The following is a 22,013-nucleotide window of genomic DNA, read 5'->3' as shown; positions in this document are numbered from 1 at the left end:
TCGGACTATGTGACCCTGTCGGTCTCTGCCTGTCACAGAGTCAGATTATTGTTTTGTCAGCCTGCGTGTCTGTTTTATGACTGTGCGTCCCTCTCTGGCATTGAGGCAGATTGTTGTTTTGTGTCGCCCTTCTGTCTCCCCCCCTCTTCTATGACACTGTGATCCTGCCTGCCTGCTGCATAAGAAGCTTGCGCAGGAGAGGCCCCGCGACGGGCCCTCTCCTCCAGCCCAGTTACAGGAAACATAAGCAACAGTTTGATATTTAATCACTTAATTTACGGAAATTGCAGTCTGTTCGTCATATTCGAAATGTAAGTTGCGAGTCTCCGAATACAAAGTTGCCTGGCTAATTTAGGCCTGCATGGCACACTCTGTGAGGTCTGTCATGGGATATAGTGGGGGAGATGCATTGAGGCAGCAAACAAAAAAATAAGAGCAGGTTTGGAAAAAGACCTTGCTTAAAATATCATAACGAGTCCACCCTCCCCTGCGAAAGAGGGAGACGGTGACTGTTGTTTAACGTAATAGTAAACTTGTTACTGGATTCTGTCTACTCGCATGAATGAGTCCGAGGTGGGCGCCTTCCTCCTGCTGACGGTTTTACATTCCTCGTTCAGCTGAAAAGCTGTGGGGCTCAATTTACAGCCAGAGGGCTAATGAGCTACTGTGCCCCGCAGAAGGCCAGCGGGGCGCCTGCCAGCTCTCCGTGTCCCGCCGTGACGGACGGCCAAGCAGCCCTGGGCTTTTCTAGTTACTAGCATTAAGCATGCTTGTACTTGCAGCCACTAAAATGTGAAACTACAAGTTCCAGCCTACATGGAACTGCTATGCTGTCTGAAAACCTAAGAATGACTGAAAGGAGGTTACAGATGCCAACCGAACCACCAGCTGTCTGTTCTCTTAAGTGCTCTCAATGCCCTCGCTTTTGTTAAAGAGCAAATATCTGAAAAGGACTAGCATTGGCGCGCACGAGCGGCGGACTCCTAAACAAAGCTTTAGGCCCCTGTAAAATGGCCTTTATCCCACCAAAGTCTTTTGAATGAGTGTCTGTATACTTGTGTCTGGGTGTTTGCCTGCGTGTTTGCTATGTTTGTGTGTGTGTGTGTGTGTGTGTGTGTGTGTGTGTGAGAGAGAGTGAGAAAAGCGAGTGAAAGAGGGAGAATCCAGACACAAGGGAGGTATTTTAAAGGACATTCTGGGAATGCTTGTGTGAGCATTGCTGATTGTTTCTGTGATTGTGCACTTAAGAATATATAAGTAATCGGCCACATAGTAGAAGTGTCTTGTATGTCTTGTCCTTAGCCCCGCCCCTAGCCCCGCCCACTTGCTACACTCGTAGCTCATTGTAAGAGTACCTGCACTTATTTTTTCCGATTTAAAGCACAGCATATGCAGGTGTTATTCTCCAGGCGGTGGCGCCGAGTGTAGATAGCAAGTGCCCAGAACCAAGTGTACAGACTTCCCCCGTATTATTGCGGCCGGTCGCGCTCTGTTCTGAAATTGACGAAGAGTGGAGCAGACGTGGAGCAGACTTGGAGGCTATGACACGCGGAGCGAGTTCTGAATTAGTGCGGGGAACCTCTAGCGGTCAGCTAACTGCACCGAGCACCCGAGCAAAGTGCGTTCTCGCGGCTGCGCTGAAAGGCAAACTAATGGATCACAAATTTACAGCAGCACGAAGGTTTAACATTAGGGATCTATCCTAGTGTTAAACGCTCCATGCTGAATATACATGAAACTGGCAAAATTACTACAGCGAAGAAATGCACTTATCTGTCTGCTGAAGAAGCAGCTAAGAAAGAGGGGTATAAAGAGTCCCGGGGGCTGCACTAACCCATCTTCTCCTGAGCAAGCGGTCATGTTTTTCATTTGTTTCACAAAAGTGCTGTGTCCCATTCTTTTTCCCATGAATACCCACAGCAGCCTTATCCACCCTCCCATTCTTCGTTGGTGGTCACTCGAGTCCCCAGGGAGCATCCTTCTCATCATTCCTGTTGTGTTCGCGCTGCTGGAGTCGGACTGGCGGTGAGTTCAACCCCCGCCTACAATGCCCAGCCGCCCGGCCGGCCAGCCAATTGCATCGCGGCCCGGCCGGAAGTCCCGCCTCCTCGAGCACCCGAGAAAGGAGAGGAAAAGTCTTCCCGCGGCCCGGGGCTCCCGTGAGCTTCGGAGAGCCCCGGAGCCGCCTGCGCAGAGGAGTAGCTTTTGTCCCGTGGCCCCGGAGAAGAGCTGCAGAGCCGAGGAGTCACACCGAGAGCAAAGAGAAGTGCTGCGGAAAGAGCCCCGAGGAGCGGGAGCTCTCGTGTAGCCCCCGCCAGCAGAGCCCGGTGAGTGTTGTCAGGTGGGGGAGAGAGCTGCGGCGGGGAGAGGGGGGGAGGTGTCTCTGTATGTATGCGGCGGCCGGGGGCGCTTCTGTGTATGCGGCGGCGGCGGGGGGTTGGGGGGGAGTGTCTCTGTATGTGTGCGTGCGTGTGTGTAGGTGCGCTCATGCGTGTGTGAGAATCTCAGGCAGGGGTCGCTCGTGACAGTCTGCTGTCCACATTCCCCTGAAAGTGATTACATAAGTTGTCGACCTAGACAGCAAGCAAAGCTTCGCTTTACTTCCGTCTAGGCTCGACCTAAAAAAGGGAGATGGCACGGTGCCAAGTTTCCTGGCCATGTGGAATTTCTGATGATTTATGCACTTTACGGTAATTGGCAAAAATGTCATGCCATTTTTCCAATAGATACAAAAAAAGTGCAGATCAATTTTCCTTCCTCTGTTCCTCTGCGACTGTAGAGGCCTTAATAAAGAATAAGAGTTTTAATGAAGTTAGTTTTCTGCGCTTCATTTTTATATATATGCCTGAGCTGGGGGTAAATGTAATTGCTGGTAATTATTAAATACGAGTAGTATATTGCATAGAATGTGTTTATCCCACAGTACATTTCTACTAACTGATGTAGAAGGTGTAGTGTATTTGTATTAGTATTTGGTTGGGCAGCAATGGAGTGCTATACATTATTAGGGTTGTGTTGGGAAAGATACAAAATTGTGTATCTGAAGGGAGGGAATTTAATCTTTAAAGTACATTTGCGATTTCCGTATTAAAAATGTTATCCAGATTCTCCGGAAATGTCTACATTTCCTGCCAGAAGATTGCCTTAAATACGTAGTCCATGCCACAGTGACATCCAGGCTAGAATACGCAAATGGTCTATATCTCGGCCTTCCTAAATATTCGATTAGATGCCTTCAGATGGTACAGAATGTGGCTGCGAGACTAATCAAACACATACCTTTAGGCATCATGTTTCTCCACATTTACCAGAGCTTCATTGGCTCCCAATAGCCAAAAGAAACAAATTCAAGGCCATGACACTGGCCTACCGGGCTCTAAAGGGAAAATGCCCTGGATATCTTAAACAAAGACTATGCTGTTATAAGCAAAATCGATCTCTGAGGTCAAATTCACAAAATTTGCTTTGTACCCCCCGCTTTGCGAAAGCTGTCTGGGTGGTAGAGCGTTCTCAGTGAAGACGGCCAAAATGTGAAGCGCCCTGCCTGGGAACCTCCGCCAAGCTGATTCAGAGACCTGTTTCAGAAAAGCACTGCTGACATGGCTCTTTAGGCGTGACTAAGTGTTAGAACTGGGGGTCTCTAGTTGGCAGAGGTAGGTACCACTGTCCAAATAGGGACCCTTGCTTCTAGTCAGGGCAAGGAGATAACCCTCTTAGATAACCCCTGCTCGCCCTCTAGGTAGCTTGGCCTGAGCAGTCTAGGCTAACCAGAGGCAATGCGTAAAGTATTTGTACCAACACTCACAGTAACACAGTGAAAACACCGCAAACTGATTCCACAACAGTTTAGGAAAATAAAGATATTTATTCTAAACTACACAAGACCAAAACGACAAAAATCCAACATACGCAGTTCAAGGATATGGTTTCAAAAGAGTTCTTCAGGTTGTAATCAAAGTTCTTTAAGTTGAGATCAAATAATCCACAGATGCGTGACAAGTTCACAGTTGCGTCACGTTTACTCACAGTACCTTTTAGATGCAACAAAGTTCCACAAGCAGGAAGCTGGTGCGGTGGAAAACAAGCGATGCGTTACTCCTGAGACCCTGGGGAGGCGATGCGACAGCCCCGCTGCAGCAGCGGGTGTGTGGCGACGAATCCGGTCTGTATGGGGGGGAAGGCCGCTTGCGTGGATTCCGGTGCGTAGGTTCCGTAGGAAGTCTGTTCTCGCAAAGGCACGATGCGATGATCTCGTAGGGGCTGCGACGATCTCCGGGGCGACGATGCGCGGTCCAGCGGTGATCCTCTCTCTCGCAGCTCCTCGATGCGATGGTTCTGTGACGATGCTCGCAGCGACGTGATGCGGTCCGCAAGCAAGCGGTGCGGTGATCTCACCCAGCGACGACAGGCTCTGCGACGGCACTCGCAGCGATGTTCGATTCTCCCGCACCGGTCTGGTGCGTCCCGCAAACGAAGGGTGCGATGGCTCCAGCAGCGGCGTCAGGCGCTGCGCCGTTCTCGACCTTCGTGGCGGCGGGAAACTTCTCGCACTGTCGGGGATGCGCTCCGCAAGCGAGCGATGCGACACTTTTCAGCTTCAAAAGTCTCTCAGCTTAGTTTCAAGCTTCCCAGCTCAGGTTCAACTTCCAGAGGCCCCACAACTGGATCAAGCACTCTAGGAAGGACAGAACTCTCTCAGCAGAGTTCAGGGAGACTGGGGGTGAAGTCCTTTTGTTCCTGGGACTTCAAAAACAGGGAACCAGCTCTTCTCAGGCCCTTGGAGATTCCTTCAAGACAGGGGACACAGCTCACAGCAAAGTCCTTCCCCTCTCCTTGGCAGCAAAGCAACAGCAGGTCAGTCCAGCAGAGCAACAGCAGGACAGTCTTCCTTCTTCAGAGTCAGCTTTCTTCTTGGCAGAGGTTCCTTCTTGATTTCCAGGATGATCTAATTTTCTGTTGTCAGGGGTTCTGTACTTATACCCCTAAAGCCTTTGTTCTCTCTGTGCATGTGGGCCCTGAGCCCGGTCTGAACCAGTTCTGGGTGGATCCTGAGCACTTTGTTTTGCTGGCTGCATCTTTCCTTTCAGAGTGAGGGGCAGGGTCCTCAGCCGCCCAGCAGGAGGTGGAGCCAGCATTGTGGCAGGCAGGCACAGCCCTATTCAGCCCAGGTGCTAACTCCTCCCACCACTCAGGTTGCAATTGCTTCATTCAGCCTAGTGCTGACTCATCCAGCCTCTGGGGGAATTCCCCAGCCCCTGTCACTCACAAACCAGACAGTCAATACACAAACATTCCCAGGCACACAGAAGGGTCAGACAAGAGAACAGCAACTTTCTAAAAGTGCTGTTCTCAAACACAGGATTTAAAAACCACCTTTCCTAAAAGATGTATTATTAAATTCTGAGTTCAGGGATACTAGATACTTATGTCCTATCTTGTTCCTATGGGAAGAAATGCTGTTAACCACTGTAGCCAGCATCCCCCATGTTAACCTATGGAGCAAGATAGCCTTACAATAGTGAAAAACGAAAATGGCTGTAATTCACTACCAGAGCATGTCACCGGCACTAGTACATGCTCTACCTTTCACATACACTGCACCCTGCCCAGGGGGGTACCTTGGGCCTTCCATAGGGGTGACTGATGTGCACGAAAAGGGAAGGGTTAGGCCTGGTCAGTGGGGACACTGACCAGGAGGACATGGCAGTTCTAAACTGCCCATAGGCACTGCAGTGGCAGGCCCGAGACACCATTTTAGAGCTACTCCTGTGGGTGGCACAATCAGTGCTGCAGGCCCACTAGTAGCATTTGTCATCACCAGCCCTGGCACACCCAGTGCACTTTACTAGGGACTTCATGGTGATACAAATATGCCAAACATGTATATCCAATAAGAATAACAATTTACATAGGGAGCACTTACACTCTGGCACTGATCAGCAGTGGCAGAGAGTCCAAAGCATCTAAACCAGCAAAAACGAATCCAGCACAGCATCAAAAATACAGGAGGCAGAGGCAAAAAGATGGGGGTAATCACGCCAAAGATGCCAGGTCTAACACTAAGCTTGGGATCAGTGCCTGGACCTCTATGCGCGTAATGCCTGCTGATAGAGCACCAGGACACCTCTGTTTGAGGTAGTTGTTTTGCGCTATATAAGCTTCAGTATTATTAATATTATTATTAATCTCATGATTTTCAGCTTTCAGTGCCAAGACTAGATTGAAACTCAGAACTGGAGGTTCAGAGTCAGTAGCTTAGCCATTAGAAATACCAGTAGTATATTGCAGAGAATGTGTTTATCACACAGTACATTTCTACTAACTGATGTAGAAGGTGTAGTGTATTTGTATTAGTATTTGGTTGGGCAGCAATGGAGTGCTATACATTATTGGGGTTGTGTTGGGAAAGATACAAAATTGTGTATCTGAAGGGAGGGAATTTAATCTTTAAAGTACATTTGCGATTTCCGTATTCAAATTTTTATCCAGATTCTCCGGAAATGTCTACATTTCCTGCCAGAAGATTGCCTTAAATACGTAGTCCATGCCACAGTGACATCCAGGCTAGAATACGCAAATGGTCTATATCTCGGCCTTCCTAAATATTCGATTAGATGCCTTCAGATGGTACAGAATGTGGCTGCGAGACTAATCAAACACATACCTTTAGGCATCATGTTTCTCCACATTTACCAGAGCTTCATTGGCTCCCAATAGCCAAAAGAAACAAATTCAAGGCCATGACACTGGCCTACCGGGCTCTAAAGGGAAAATGCCCTGGATATCTTAAACAAAGACTATGCTGTTATAAGCAAAATCGATCTCTGAGGTCAAATTCACAAAATTTGCTTTGTACCCCCGCTTTGCGAAAGCTGTCTGGGTGGTAGAGCGTTCTCAGTGAAGACGGCCAAACTGTGAAGCGCTCTGCCTGGGAACCTCCGCCAAGCTGATTCAGAGACCTGTTTCAGAAAAGCACTGCTGACATGGCTCTTTAGGCGTGACTAAGCTTGGGATCAGTGCCTGGACCTCTATGCGCGTAATGCCTGCTGTTAGAGCACCAGGACACCTCTGTTTGAGGTAGTTGTTTTGCGCTATATAAGCTTCAGTATTATTAATATTATTATTAATCTCATGATTTTCAGCTTTCAGTGCCAAGACTAGATTGAAACTAAGAACTGGAGGTTCAGAGTCAGTAGCCTAGCCATTAGATCACATAGCTTGACTAGGATACGTTTTATCTGTTTCCCAGGAAACAGCAACACCAATTTTATAAAGCTGATGTTGTCCCTGTTTTATCAATATTCACTTCACTAAGCACCCAAGTTCACTTTGAACCTTTTTCATTTGCTTTTTTTTTTATTCCGGCTTATAGTTTCCAAATATAAAATGAAGTGGACGTAAATGAATTACGACCCTGAAGTTGAAGCCTTTCGATTTTTATCTGAAAGAACTAGAAAGAGATTATATTATTGTGGCAAGCCAGGTTATGCCTGGTAGATGCGCTACCCAAATGGATGACCATTACCTGGCAATGCAGGGCTATGGCATTTGCATGTTCTCTGATATGAGGCTTAGAGGTACCTGTTCACATTCGAACTGCACACCAATTGCCATTGCCAACCCAATTACTATTGAGATTAAAACCTTCTGAGTATGGCCGGTATTGGTTTGGTTTCGACAACACTATCTACAAAACAATGAAAACTGATTCAGAAAGTTTTTTTTTAGATTAGATTTTTTAAATTTTAGAAAAACAAATCAGAAGAAGGTGGAACAAGTTGTCTTTTTAATTTTTTTAAACTGCATCTTCAGTTATGCTCTGTAACCTGCCTTTCAGCTTGCCTGTTAGCTCTGACAGGAGGCAATATGACAGTTCAACTTAACTTAGAGTTGAGCAACTATGTCATTCCTTTACTGCAAGTGACTAGAGACGTCATAACGCAACAATAATCGGTAAATTAGAGTTGGCTTTTATACAGATATTTCATTTTTCTATGCATTATAAACCTATCAAGCTAGACCTAAGACAACAATTCTGCAATGCAATTTGATTTTTACCTCAGAGAGGGTATTCCTTTGCCTTTACAACATGAATATTCTTTGCTTAGCAATGTTTCTCTGTTCCCATCACGACACCTACTGGAGATGGAGGATTCCGAGGATGGTCCCTTTGGTCCTGCCTATAGTCCCACACAACTATGAATTAAATTTAAAGGATATGATCACAAATCCATTGAGGGAGAAGACACCTTTCCAGTGCAGCCTGATTCTCAGCCAGGAATTTCCAAACCATCATCTATATGGGCATTTGAAGAGCAGCATTTCTTTGATACCTATGGGGAACAAAACATTGACAAGAGCCAGTGATTCAGGTCCCTTGGTTATTGGCCACAGATCTCTGCCTGATGCTTGTGTATTACATTCTTTAAAGAGCCCAAGAATGCCATCTAAATCTCCTTCCACAACTTATTCCAACTCCTAGGGTGGAGGATGTGGGTTTCGATGATGATCAGGAGGAAGGCAAAATCCCAGAGGATGCTCCTCATGATGCAGTCCAGAGTGGGATGATTGGGTAGCACTGGCCTACCCTGGATGACATTAGAAGCTTTCACGCTTTACTGGAGAGAGCACCCTAAAGATTTGCCTTCGCTATTTCCATAAAACAGTGAGACTGTTTTTATATGACTTTAATGAACCAGTTCAGTGGTCTGAAAAGACCACGTTAGGGGCAATCCAGGGTTCAGTACTTCAAGTGGGAAGCCTTCCAGCCTCTAGCTGCAATCTAACTTGCTATTACTGCATTACTGACATATATGTGTCTAAAGGAGGTGCTTCATCAGCACAAATAGTGGATTCATCATCAGATGATTCCTCTTGGACAGAAAATGCACTGCCATAATCTTCAGCTTGGCCTTCCACCTCAGATACAGAGTCCATCTCTTAACCATGTTCAGAGGCAGATTCAAAAAACAAACTAACAACTTGCTGGGCAGTCAGCCTATGGCCAGTCTAAATGAAACTCAGCAACAATAAACAACACTTTAAAATTCGAACTCCACAAACTATGGTTGTAACTATTGACATATATTGATATGGAAAAAACATAATCAAAACCAACCACACAGTGAACTTTATACTCCAAAATATACCACTCACTTGCCACAGACCGCTAGACTGAGGATCAGCTGCACCTACTCTGTACAGACACAACAGGCACCAACGATTTCCCACTAGAAAGGAAAATAAAATACACGCAAGACAACACAATAAACATTGCACATCTTGCATAAATCCAAAGTAAATTTGAAACACAATAACATAGAACTTAAATATGCTGCAGTTATTACAGCAGTTAAAAAAACACATTCAAGCAGGGTGATGATACTTATTTGAAGTGAACATTACAAAATAATGTTTTCTTACCAAACACATGCAAGTACACATACTGCAGATGTATCAATGTGGAACCTGCAAGTAAGAGCCACCAAGGAAATCCAGTGCTTTGAGCTAAAATAAAGGGAGAAATAAATTCACAAATGCAAATGATGAGAAGAAATAAAACAGTTAACAATCTAAAACGCAGTGAAGTCTGCTCCTGGGTGTAGATCAGCATCACACCAGTCCAATCTGCCCTTAAGGGGGGCACAAATCAAAGGTAAAACAACCATTGGTATAGCCAATAGGTCTCGCCTTTGGGACTTTGTAAGCATTTAGCCATGCAGCACATTTTCCTGGATGCTACAACATCTACTGCAAGGGTCAACAAATATATATGGGGTTGCAAAAAACTAAAAGTAGAAGCACTAACACTGCTGAGTGGGAGAATGGGCCTCTCACCCTCTCCCCAAACATCCATGGCCCTGAAACTCCCAACTCCCAGTGCACTAAGGATCTCAAAGTGTGCTGCGGCACCGTGATCTTTTGGGCCATTGAGGCGAAGAGCAGCTCCTTCCTGGGAGCCATGTTTGGAGCAAAGATGAGGCACGGGGGAGCAGTGAAAATACAGCCAGCAATTCTAAATGCGCTGCATTGAACAATTACACCATCACTGCTCTACGATCAATACCTTATATGCTGTGAGGTGAGAACCCATATAGCTTCAACACAGAAGTAAGGCCTTCTTGTAATCCCTGTGCACCATCAGCAGGGAAACGAAAGAACATCAGTGCATGCTACAGGCAGTGAAGGCTAGCATTGCTCATTGTCCAACAGTGCTGAATGGGTAAAAAACGATAAACGTGATTTCAGCCTGTCTTTCCAAAGATCGCCAACATACTCACACAAAGTATGCAAATATGCGAGGGTGATGGTGTATACTGATTTTTTACTACAGCACACTTTCACATTGTCATATATGTTAGACTGCGAGACACTGTGCAAATGCATTAGTCTGTGCAAGCCTAGTCCCCTCCTATGTGAAATGACTTTGATTAATTGTGTGGTGACAAGGGTAGTAGCTCCTACCTGTCTGCAGTGCCGGTTGGAACGTCTGCCACCTTAATGCAGCTCAGGGGCGGTGGGTAGTGGGCGCCGCCTGCTTGTTTGGCCCCGTACTACCCCTGGAGCCGCTTGCTTCATACCAGAGGTTCGGCAAGCCTATAGATATACTTTGTATACATCCTCTGCCAAGCTATACTGCAACTGACTTGGTATAGTTCTATCACAGACGGGCTGACGTCATCCTGACGCGTGCCTTCTCGCGCGTTGTTGCTAGGCAACGCCAACGCCGACGTCTTCGAGGCGAACGCGGAAGTCGATAACTACCGCCTTCTGAGACTCGCATTCACCTAATCGGCACTGCCCAGCCGAGCGGACGAGTCCTGAATCCCGGTCTGACGAAGGAAACAATATGTTAAAAGTAAGCGCTGCAAATCCACAGACCTACACAGATTTTAATTCTGTCTGTGTGGTCAGGTTATCTGACGGACTTTTCCGTTTTAACATTACAGAATTCCCACATTGAATGCGAGAGGGTATAATTGATGGCAGACAGCAATATGGATACCAACATATACAAATGGTGAGTGCTGCCAAGTAACCACGATTAGACACTCCCAATGACCCTTTTTTTAAAAAAAAACACCCTACTAATACTTTGCAAATGACATTAATTTGCAGATTGTTGAAAGTAATGCACAACGATCGTGGTGATTAGAGAGAACAGTCATCCTACAATTAGAAATATCTTTGAATATTACCACGCGATACACAGAATAGGTGAGTGTAACACACCCGTGAGGTTGGACCCTATTCCTAATATGGTTAATATTGAGTAAACAGTCCATTAATACTCATTGTTTGATTATTCAGATTCAAGATTGCTGAAGACACCCGCACAAAGTAGAATATAAGGATGTCTGCTCGGTGAAGACCTGGTAATAAATTGTAACAACGTCTTCTAATAATAATTTCTCGTGCAAAACCTAAACCTGATGGTTTTATCCCTTTTAAACCAACAGGCGCAATAATCTTTTCCCAGTCCCCGTCCTGAAGAAGACCCGCCAGTGACCCACAAATAAGGTGTCCACAGGGTCGAAACGTCGACAGAACGATCAAAGGACCAACTTACCGTGTCCAACACATCATAGCTAATTGAAATAGCGTGTTGGTCTCGAGTATTAATGAGATAGGAATTGGCCTTTTATAACCTCTCCCCTCTTCCTCATAATCACTTATTCACTTGTATATAGACCTTCACTTATATGTGTCACAATGTCACAATATTTCACACTCAGTCACTTCTTACACTGATTTGAATTGTTGCGCCGCATTTTGTATTTTGTGAAAAAGTAAAAATTGCTTTTTATGTTCTTACGGAAGGTGTCAGTTGAAAACTAAAAAGAAAAGAAAAAATAATCTTTCAATTAAAAATCACTCTGACCCTTCTTCTTGTGTTTGGTTTTGCACTTTAAAGATGACTAATGTAGCATATTTTTGAAGCTATGTTCTGATTACTGCTGTAGGCATACATGTGATTCAAAGCAATTGTTCAGATACCCGAAAGAACCACTGTTGAAATTACTAAGCTATACTGCAGCGGCCATGTTGAGCAGGTCCGAGGTCCCATCACTTTAAATTTGAAATCTGGTTGCCAACTGAAAAACATGAGATACAAAAACTACGCATTCATTAACCAAAAAATGTTAAAAAGAATGACCGCGTTATTAAAAATACAAAAAACTGGAACAGACAATAGACTTAAAAGTACAAGTACAAAGAGCGCACACGGAAAGCCTATACTCGAGATCGACATTTAAGGATATATAATAGCCAACGTGCCGGAATATAGTACATCAGAGTGCTGCAACAATGGTTAAAGCTAGAGACGGAGCAAAAGTCAAATTTTTATTCTTTTTAGATTGACATATTTTTTTGTAAGGCATATATACACACAACACAAATTTGCAGTGCAATCCGATCATAAAGTAAACAAGTACAGGGGTGCATCTTTAGAATTAACAAGTGCTGTGCAGGTGAAACCATCTGGAAGCTCTCTGTTCATGACATGGGACCAATTCAAAGAAACAAAGAATCAGCCAAACAAACAAATACATTACAGTGTATGGGAGCATGTAAGAGGGGCAGTCTTCACAAAGAGAAAAACACACCTAAAGGCGGGTCACAGAACAGTATTTCACCAATAGGGAGAATGGAATTCAGAAAGGCACAAGAAGGAACCAATAGAAAGAGGTGGGTGGGGTCTAAGCACCCCACCCAGATACAGCATGCCTCGCAGAGCAGCGCATGCATGCTGCTAGGCACGACCTAAAAATGGCACCCCAGAGGGCAGTGACATCTAGTTGCCAGCCAAATGCAGGTAAATACCAGTACACACACCACCAGCCAAAGTCTGGCCAAACACACTGCCAGGCAGATGCCAGTCCACAAATACCACCAGCCAAATGCCAGTTTACACACACTGCCAGCCAAATGGCAGTCCACTCACACAAACACAAAAATATAGCCACACCACCCCCATAAGCAGAATATTCTTAAGAAAAATCTTATATGCCCGAAAGGGGAGCTGAAAGCAAAGGGCCTATGGGCAGTACTTGAGAGTAACCATGGCCCGAGGGGCCACTTCCCCAGCATATATAAATTAAATTTCACTGGTGAAAATCTCTTTTCATTCCCCTGGTGTTTCTCTGCCCTGTCAAAATTTCCTGGGAGCGAGGACCAACCCAAAAAATTTCTTCCTCCTTGCAACCTCGGTGCCTGTTAATCATGATGGTGTACCATGTGTGCTCTGATGTCATCAGATCGCGAGGGCGTTGGGGCAGTAGGAGAAGCGCTCCCGCTGCCACCCCCGGAGGGGGCATGTAGAGTAGCGGGTCAAGGGGGGGTGCCAGTGCTTCCACCGTGGGTGTGTGCTAGGACGTGCTGGGGCTGGCCTCAGCACCTGAGCGCCGAGGACTGCTCCAGTACTTCCTGGTACCCAGGGGATTAAAGTAGGAAAGCGCATTGCATGTCTAGGAAAATACAGAAAGAATTATAGAAAAGAAATATGGCGATTCAAAAAGCTGAAAAGGAACAGATACATGCAAGAACACATGTACTTGGCCCATTCTCAAGAGAGGAGCTAACAAAAGAAAGGAAGCGAATCCTACAGGAGCTAATCCATCGAAAGATTGCAAATGAGAGTGATAACTAATTGTATGCTGTAGGCGGGTTGTAAGCCCACTGTAAGCAATACGTCTCTCAGCACACTATTTTTTATCTGAAAGTCCTTACTAAGCCATAGCATAAAAGTGCCACTTAACTCTTAACTAGTGCTAAGAACAATAAAACAACCCTGTCAAAACAGTATACAGATTTTGATATGTTGGTAAGGAAAAATTGTCCGATGGGATCTAAAATTACACATCAATTATATGTGATAAAAAAATTGAGCGCCGTTTAGTTTGACACGAGTGGTGGTGAAAAAGACCATTCGATCTGCCACAGACTAACTAACAATATGCTGGTAAGCATGTACACCCCTATATGTAGACTTGTATCCATGTTGACAATCCTAAATCATCTGTATGAAATATTTATTTACAATCCAACTCCATAAAGAGTCCTGTCAACGGCTTATCTAAAACAATTGAGTGAAGGATTGAAATGCACAGGACTGGCTTGTGTATACATACTCTAAAAAGACTGTGAAGAAAATTCCGACCTTTCTCAAGTGGTTAAAACTGAAAAACCCTGCGGTGAAAATATCCTTACCATGAAACGGTTGATATTGCCTGCCAAAAGGACTATAGATGCAGAGCAAGTAATGGGATGCAGCTTGCGTTACTTTGTGGTTCTTATGAAGGATGAAAGCTTGAGACAGATGTTAGCATTGTGAATTAATACCTCAAGAAGTTGTTGGAGATAATGACCCTGGTTCAAGTCCTGCTGGCCTTGGACCATACGATTGGATGTTGTTCCTGGACTTGCAGGACGTTTACTTTTATGATCAGTTGTGCAGTCCCACAAGAGTTATCTGATTTGTGATGGAATAAGATCACTTCCATTTCTCCCTTCTGGCCTTATAGTGGCCCCTTGGTTATACCAGTGGGCATGTTCACAGTGGAAGCTGAAAGCCATTCCTGTTGTCACACATGAGCTATTGCAGAAGTTTTCAAGATCTAGTATGTCATGTGGCGAGATTCACAAGGGGAGGGATCCGCAGTTGGAGTGCCCACTAGAAGAGCATTACCAAAAGAAAGTAACATACTCATTGTATACAGTAATTGAAATAATACAATACACAAGAAAGAACAGTTTTTTGTAGTGAGTGACATTGCAGCTTTTTGCTGCTCAGAACATGGAGTTTCTGTATACTCCTTAATACCATTAATTTTTTTCATTCAGATCAAATTATATTTCTTTCTTGGATTCCTCAACTCACATTATATCAAAAAGGTAGGTTGGTGGCATGTGTAGCTGTAGATACACATGCTGTGTATACCTCCGCCACCTAGTGTATAGCTAGCAAAAAAAGAATTTTAGAGTTATGGTTGCTGTGACTTCACCTATTAGTGGTATTGCGCATGGGCATCGGCTCCATTGTTAATTGTTTTTTCTCCACCGTCCGGTTAGGAAGTGTTGCTGTGAGCTCCGGTTCGATGCCTTGTGATGTTCTCACTGGGCTCTGGAATCTGTTTCCTCCTCCCTCCCTTGCCACCGCAATGAATGGCTCAGACGGGGGTCTGTGCATGCGATGTATCCAGCGCTAGCCGCCAGGGTCCTACAATTCCAGAATAAAGATTGCGGCTGCGTAGGAGGCTGGCAGCAGCACTAGTGAGCCTCAATGGGTCTCTTGGTGATATGAAACCCCTGAACGCGATAGAACCACTCGAGTATTACGCTCAATATCCCTCCCCTATATTCAAGTCATGGAGTGCCCTGGAGCAGAGGCTGGGCGGTCTGGACTAAAGTTGGGTTGCGGATACTCCGGTGCGCCGCGAATAAGTACCTGAATCAGATGGTACAGAAATCGGGAAGCGGTGTGAAATTGGCCCCGAATGTGGAAGCGAATCCCGCTGCATCCAAGTCCGTCGGAAGTCAAAAGCTGCGAGGAGAGGTGCCAGCAGAAACTAATGCGCCAGAGCAGTCACCCGGACGCCTCCAACAGAACACCACACCAGACCCGCCGGCAATAAGGAGAGGAAGAGGTGGAGTAACAGCAAAAAATCGTCCGGCCGGCCCCTCAGTAGCAGAGCTACTGCTTCGGGGGAAGGAGCCACTGACTGAAACCGGAGCAGCGAGCGGCGAGAAGGGTGGCGAGAAGGGCGAGGAGAACAAGACGGTGAGTCGTGAAGAGACTCAGGATATTCTTGATACAAGGGACTTAGGGGGCATTCTCCCGAATCAAGGGCAGGGGGTGGAGGTGAGACTCCTCCTCCAACCCCCCCCCACTTCTGGATATTATTGTCGAAGGAGAACGTAATCTGCTGGTGCCCGACAATGTGAAGCATGGCTGTAGCAGAGGCAGCAGCAGCAGCACCCTGTGTATCATCGCCCCCTCAGAGCCAGGCATGAATGCGGTAGAGCCAGACTTGGTGGGTTTAAATAAAACAAATGACAGTACTGACATGTTGAAATGCGACAAATAAATGGAAGTTATGCCCAGTCTCTTGTCCTAGCGCCCGAGGGGAACAACACAATAATGGCAACAGATTTGCTATCAGGGGACAAGAACAGGGCTGAACTAGATAAGGAGACTAGTGACTGTTTCTTTTCCGTCTCAGATGGGGCAGAGTGGTCAGATAATGGTCTGAGTACATCATCAGGCGCCAGCAATCTAGACACAGATCTGGAGGAGAATGACTTAGCCCTCCATATAACAGCAAACATTTTTTTTTACTTTCACCCCGCTACTCAAGGCCGGGGGAGAAAGGACTCGAAATCGGACTATTCATCAGCAACTCAGTTATCGGGCCCCCCTCTGGGCTTATCCTTGTCGGAACCGGGCGTGACCCCACCACGTTTAAGGTAATCCATCAAGCCATCCTTTCACATCGAGAAGAAACACACCAAGACAGCTGGAAAGCGCTGGCTGCAATGAGAAAGATGCAAGGAGTTGTTAGGAAGCTCTCTAAGGCATGCGTGAATTTGGGGGAAAGGATAACAAACCTCGAGGAGAGAACTGTAAATACAGAATTAGAAGCTGCAAGTACAGTAACCCAGGCAGAGGCTCAAGGGTCGCAAATCAAGGATATCCAGTGGAAGCTGGAGGAATTTGAGAATAGACAAAGGAGGAATAACCTCAGGGTGCTGGGGGTTCCTGAGACCATCAAAGGGTCTGACACCTGGTCATATTTAATTGATCTCTAAATCCGCAATCCCTGAGGTGTCAGACTGGAATTGAGCAGCAGAAGTACAAAGAGCACATTGGTACCCCCTTTAAGCACAGGCAAGAGAAGGAGATAAACCGCGGGCGATTTTAGTGTTCTTCGCCAATTTCCTTTTGCGACAGGCAATCTCAGACAAACCAAGACCAGAAGCTCCGAGATCAAATGGGGGGGTGGTGTTCTTTGTACGGCCCGACTTCTGCCACTCAGCGGTAGAAAGGCGCTGGAGACTGAGACAGCTTATAAAACCTTTCCAGGAGAAAAATATCCAGGTCTATCTCATTAACGCAGCGCAACTAAAGGTGATTCATGGGGGGCAGACTCAATATTTTTCATCAGGGATAAAAGCAAGAGAATACCTGGACTCTATGGACAAATAAAGTTAAAATTGAAGTAATTCGGAAAAAAAGAAAAGGAAAAGGGAAAGATATGTATGTATTGTTGGTCATAAAAGGAGTTGGGGAAGATAGTGGGAAAAAAAGGGAAAGAGAGTGGTTAAAACCTATGATTTAATAGGAGTGTGGGGGTAATATGATGTACAATTCTGCTTTCTCTTTGGTGTACACCGTCGCAAACCTTTCTTTTCCCTGTCAGTGACCAGCCTCTTGACTCCCAGGTTGATAATGTTTTTCATGCTTGAAAGGACTCCATTCCTTTACTGTCCTACTTGCCAAACCAAGTACCTGAGATCCGACCTCCACGAAGTCTGCAATCATTGCTTGTCTCCGGACCACCCAGAAGATTTATGTGCGAAGTGCCTTGCGTTCTGTAGCAAAAAAATTCTTTGGCCCGACACATTTTTCGCCTCAGCCGCCATGGTGCATAGATAAGAGGAGAAAGACACCCCATATCTCTTCAGTGAGCAAGAGGGGTCAGCTGTCGAAGAGGGGGATGGCCCAGGTATCTCAAAAGACGCAGCCTTTTCGCTGGAAAGCTTCGACTCTGGGACGGATATAGAGGCAAAAGGGTCGCCATTTGCACAAAGTTGGAAGATAAGCGAGGCGTCAGCCTTGAATTCCCCTGCTGCCTATGAGGCCTCTGATGTGCTACTGCCTCCCGCCTATGGTCGACACTGACAGTCGGAGCCGGACCTGACAGTTATTTCACACTCAGCACTGAAGTCCTCTTTGAAGCCTTGAGTCAATGGCGCAGCATCACCCAATCTCAGACTCTAAAGTCGTGGAGCCGAAACTTTCGATCGAAGACAACCCGCATCAGGTGACAGTCAGAACTGTGATGACTTTATTAGGCATGATAACTTCTTGTAGCTATAATCCCTTATGCCGGGCTCCACATGCACCTGTTACATGAGTGCCTGGTGACACAGTGTTCTCAGGCAGAGGGACATCTAGAGGACCTAGTGTTGGTTTGGGGCTGCACATCACTCTCTACAGTGGTGGAACACAAACAACCTGTAACAGGGGACCAGTTCCTCAAGAGACTATCACCACAGATGTTGCACTCAGAGGTTGGGGAGCACCTCTCAATTCATCTCACTGTCAAGGTTCAATGGACCCCTGCCCAACAAACTTTTCACATCAATCACCTTGAGCTGCTAGCTATCCAGCTTGCTCTCCGGGCTTTTCACCCTCTCATCCAAGACAGTCCAGTAATCACATGGGCAACACAACTGCCATCTTCCACTTACAGAAACAAGGGGTCACACATTCACCACAGCTGTCCAGTGTAGCCCAGAGCATCTATGGCAGGCAAATATCAGAGTGCATCTGCTCATTTAACTCATTTCCTAGGTAGACAACGATCTGGCACGCCTTCTCAGCAGGTCACACTAACAAGTGTACGAATGGGAACTCCACCCCATGTCCCTACTGCTGTACTTTAAGCTTTGGGGGTTCCCACAGATAGACCAGTTTGCAACCTTCGACAATGCGAAATGTCCCAACTTCGCTGCAGGACTAACACACCCACAGACCGTGGGCAATGCACAATGGATGAGTTGGTCAGGGATATTTAACATGGATTTTCTGCCACTCTCACTTTCTGTTCATGGTCAGGAGGTTGAGACAGAAATACCTCATACTCGTCTTAGTGGTACCAACCAGGGCACGTCAACCATGGGACTCCACTCTGCTAGAACTCTCTCTAGTCCCACACGAGAAGCTCCCCAACAGGCTGGATCTTCTCCCACAAAACTATGGCACTCAGACACCCCAACCCTCAGCAGCTCAACCTTGAGAAATGGCTTCTGAGGTCTTAAAGTCTGTTTACCTTATCTTACCAGAAGAGTGTTTGTCTATTCTCACAAAGGCACGCAGGCCTACTACCAGGGCCTGTTATGCAAGCAAGTGGAAACGTTTTGTGCATCCTTTTATTACTAAAAATATTAAACCTCTTACAGCATCTGTACATGACTTTGCCCGTTACCTCTTTCACTTACAGAAGTCTGACCTTGCCTACACTCCTGGCTGCTATAGCTGCTCACTTACAGAATAAGCAGCATGGTTCACTATTCAGAATACCATTCATAGGCGTTCATGGAAGACCTCAAAACGGTAATTCCACCCCATACGCCTTCTGCTCCTGTCTTGAACCTAAATATAGTCTTCAATAGACATGGACCCTCCTTTTAAACCACTTCACTCTTGCCCACTGCAGTTCTCTTCTTTGAAGGTGATTTTTCTTGTAGCCATCTCTTCTCTAAGATGAGTTAGTGAAATGCACACTCTAACCTTGGAATATCCTTTCATCCAGGTACATCAGGCTAGAGTGGTTCTCGGAACCAATCCAAATTTCCTCCGTACGGTTGTTTCTAGCTTCCACCTTAACCAGACGGTCTACCTGCCACTCTGCTTTCCACACCCACAGACTGTAGCAGAACTTGCTCTGCACACTCTAGATTTCAAAAGAACACTAATTTATTATATAAATAGGACAAAACCTTTCAGTAAGCCACAAAAGCTATCTGTGTCCTACTCCAAGCCACATAAAGGACATGCTCTGTCCAAGGCAAGTGTTGCACATTGGATAGTCAAGTGCATACAGGCTTGTTATACCAAAACTAAAAGAGCCCTACCTAAACCTCCTAGACCTCATTTCACTCGGAAGAAAGGAACTTCTATGGCTTTCTTTGGTAATATACCACTAGCTGACATATGTTAAGCAGCTACATGGGTCACTCCTCATGCCTTTACCAAAGACTACTGTGTGGATGTCCTGGCCAGACAACAAGCGTAAGTTGGCCAGTCTATCCTACGTGCACTTTTACAGTCTTGTGCAACGTCCTCAGTCTAGGACACCACTTTTGTGAGGACTGCTTTCAAAATCTATGCACAATATGTGTATCTACAGCTACACATGGCCTGCACGTAAAATGTTACTTACCCTGTAAGCATCTGTTCGTGGAACGTAGTGCTGTAGATTATCATGTGCCCACCCTTCTCCCTGGTTGTTGCAGATATTCTTTTATTATATTGAATTATCTTTTATTTCTTTACTATGCATATCATCGTTACTATTACCTTTAGCCGCCTTCACTAATCCCTCCCTACATGTGGGAAAAAACAGTCTAACAATGGAGCCTTTGCCCTTGCGCAATACACTTATAAGTGGAGTCACTAAGTTCTGTTACTTGCAAAAGCCTTCTTTTGAAGAAAAACAAGTTGGACATGTCCGAGCCCATCACTTGGTGGCAGAAGTATGCACAGTATTTGAATTTACAGCACTACATGCCACAAACAAATGCTTATAGGGTAAGTAACTTTTTCCTTCTATTATTGCTGCTGGTACCATAATTCTATTGCAAATCTTGTCATCATCGGGGCAGCCAGGACCAATGGAAGATTAGGTCATTCCACTGAAGAGAGTTTAGTGGCCTTCTGCGCTGGCTATATTTTTCTTGCCTTTGATTGGATGTTTTATTAAGGTTGGAAATGACTGCATTTTTAGGATGTTATGATCGCTGGAGTTATTACTTTATTTGTTTAGCGTCACAGTCTTCTCACAGTGCCTCTATTTTAAGTAATCTCAACCACAGAGAGCTTTCCATTGCATTAATACTGAAAATGTATTGATGATTCTTATGAGTACATTTTCCACAGAACTACTGATTGTAATTTCTTGTTCAACATTAACATTCTTTAAATGTATTAGTGGATGCATATGAGCACACTTGTGGCTTATGCACCCTCTTGGATATTGGAAATTTATGATTGCATCCCTAATTATATGAGTGCCCTACACTAGGGGGCGATTCACCAGAAAGAAGAACTGCAGGTTTGAGCAGAGAGTCTTCCTGGAGTGGCAGCAACCGGCAGCGGGGCGTCAGTCAAAGGATCAACACCTCATCCCCAGGTAGGATAGAAACCAATATTTTACTTTATTAATATAGTTTATAATTGGTTTATGCAAACTATATAAACTCTTCACATCTTAATTCTATAGAATAAATACCTACATAAATACTTATTGAGTAAAACCAATTCACTTCATACATTTTCAGAACACCTAATAATATTTTTTTTTATTAATTAGCATATTCAGTACATTTCAATTCTTCATTGCCTAGAGTGCTTGCAATACATCTGTATCCATGCAGGTTGAAAAAACGAGTGAGTCAGTATGATATCTCCCACAGTAGGTGCTTGGAATCAAACTTTACATGTTCAAGTGTTTCAGCAGTTTTTAGGCATAGCCTACATTATCATTTCTCTTTCGCCCTTGTCATGCTCCTATAAGTTACAGGATTGGCAAGTGGCCTATCCTCATGCTCATGAGATTTTTATTGTTGCTACTTGAATTATTATTATTATGGTTATTATCAGTAGGAGCAGTACATTTGCTATCAAAGAGCACATCTACTACAGAGAAAAGTATTTCCTCATTACTAACTCGGACACTTTTAACCACAATTTTAGTGCAGTCTTCCTAAATGAGTCCTCCAATGATGATTGGAATTGGGAAGTTAACACCCAGTGCCATCACCCAGTCATGGCATCACCCAATCATGTATTCACTTCTGTCCACTTTCTCCAAATGAGAACTGCCATAGGGAAGTCACGCATCTCCCAATTCCTCTGGAGAGACCCCATCCCTGGACGATCGTCAGCGTCTGCCCAGGTCGCCCACTGTGCTCAAATTCAGGGACTCCCAATTGGAACATCCTCCAGTATCGGGATGAAGGACCACTGGTGCCAAAGTCTCTATCTTGACTTGGATCTGTGAACAAAA

General features: G+C 45.3%; 1 protein-coding gene across 8 annotated transcripts in view; it reads left to right on the top strand.

Moving 5' to 3' along the window:
• LOC147710582 (zinc finger protein 618-like) overlaps positions 1 to 22,013 on the top strand; it is a 998,795-nt gene that overhangs the window by 321,489 nt on the left and 655,293 nt on the right. For all 8 annotated transcript variants that reach the window (XM_086921256.1, XM_086921253.1, XM_086921260.1 and 5 more), the window contains exon 4: positions 21,030 to 21,137. In XM_086921256.1, the coding sequence (XP_086777382.1) occupies positions 21,030 to 21,137 (108 nt within the window). The remainder of the gene's footprint in view (positions 1 to 21,029; positions 21,138 to 22,013) is intronic.

This window comes from Lissotriton vulgaris, chromosome 5, assembly GCF_964263255.1.
Source record: "Lissotriton vulgaris chromosome 5, aLisVul1.2, whole genome shotgun sequence".
In the NCBI taxonomy this organism is placed as follows: Eukaryota; Metazoa; Chordata; class Amphibia; order Caudata; family Salamandridae; genus Lissotriton; species Lissotriton vulgaris.
Note: the sequence above shows the minus strand (reverse complement) of the source record. Positions and strands in the feature narration are given on the sequence as shown.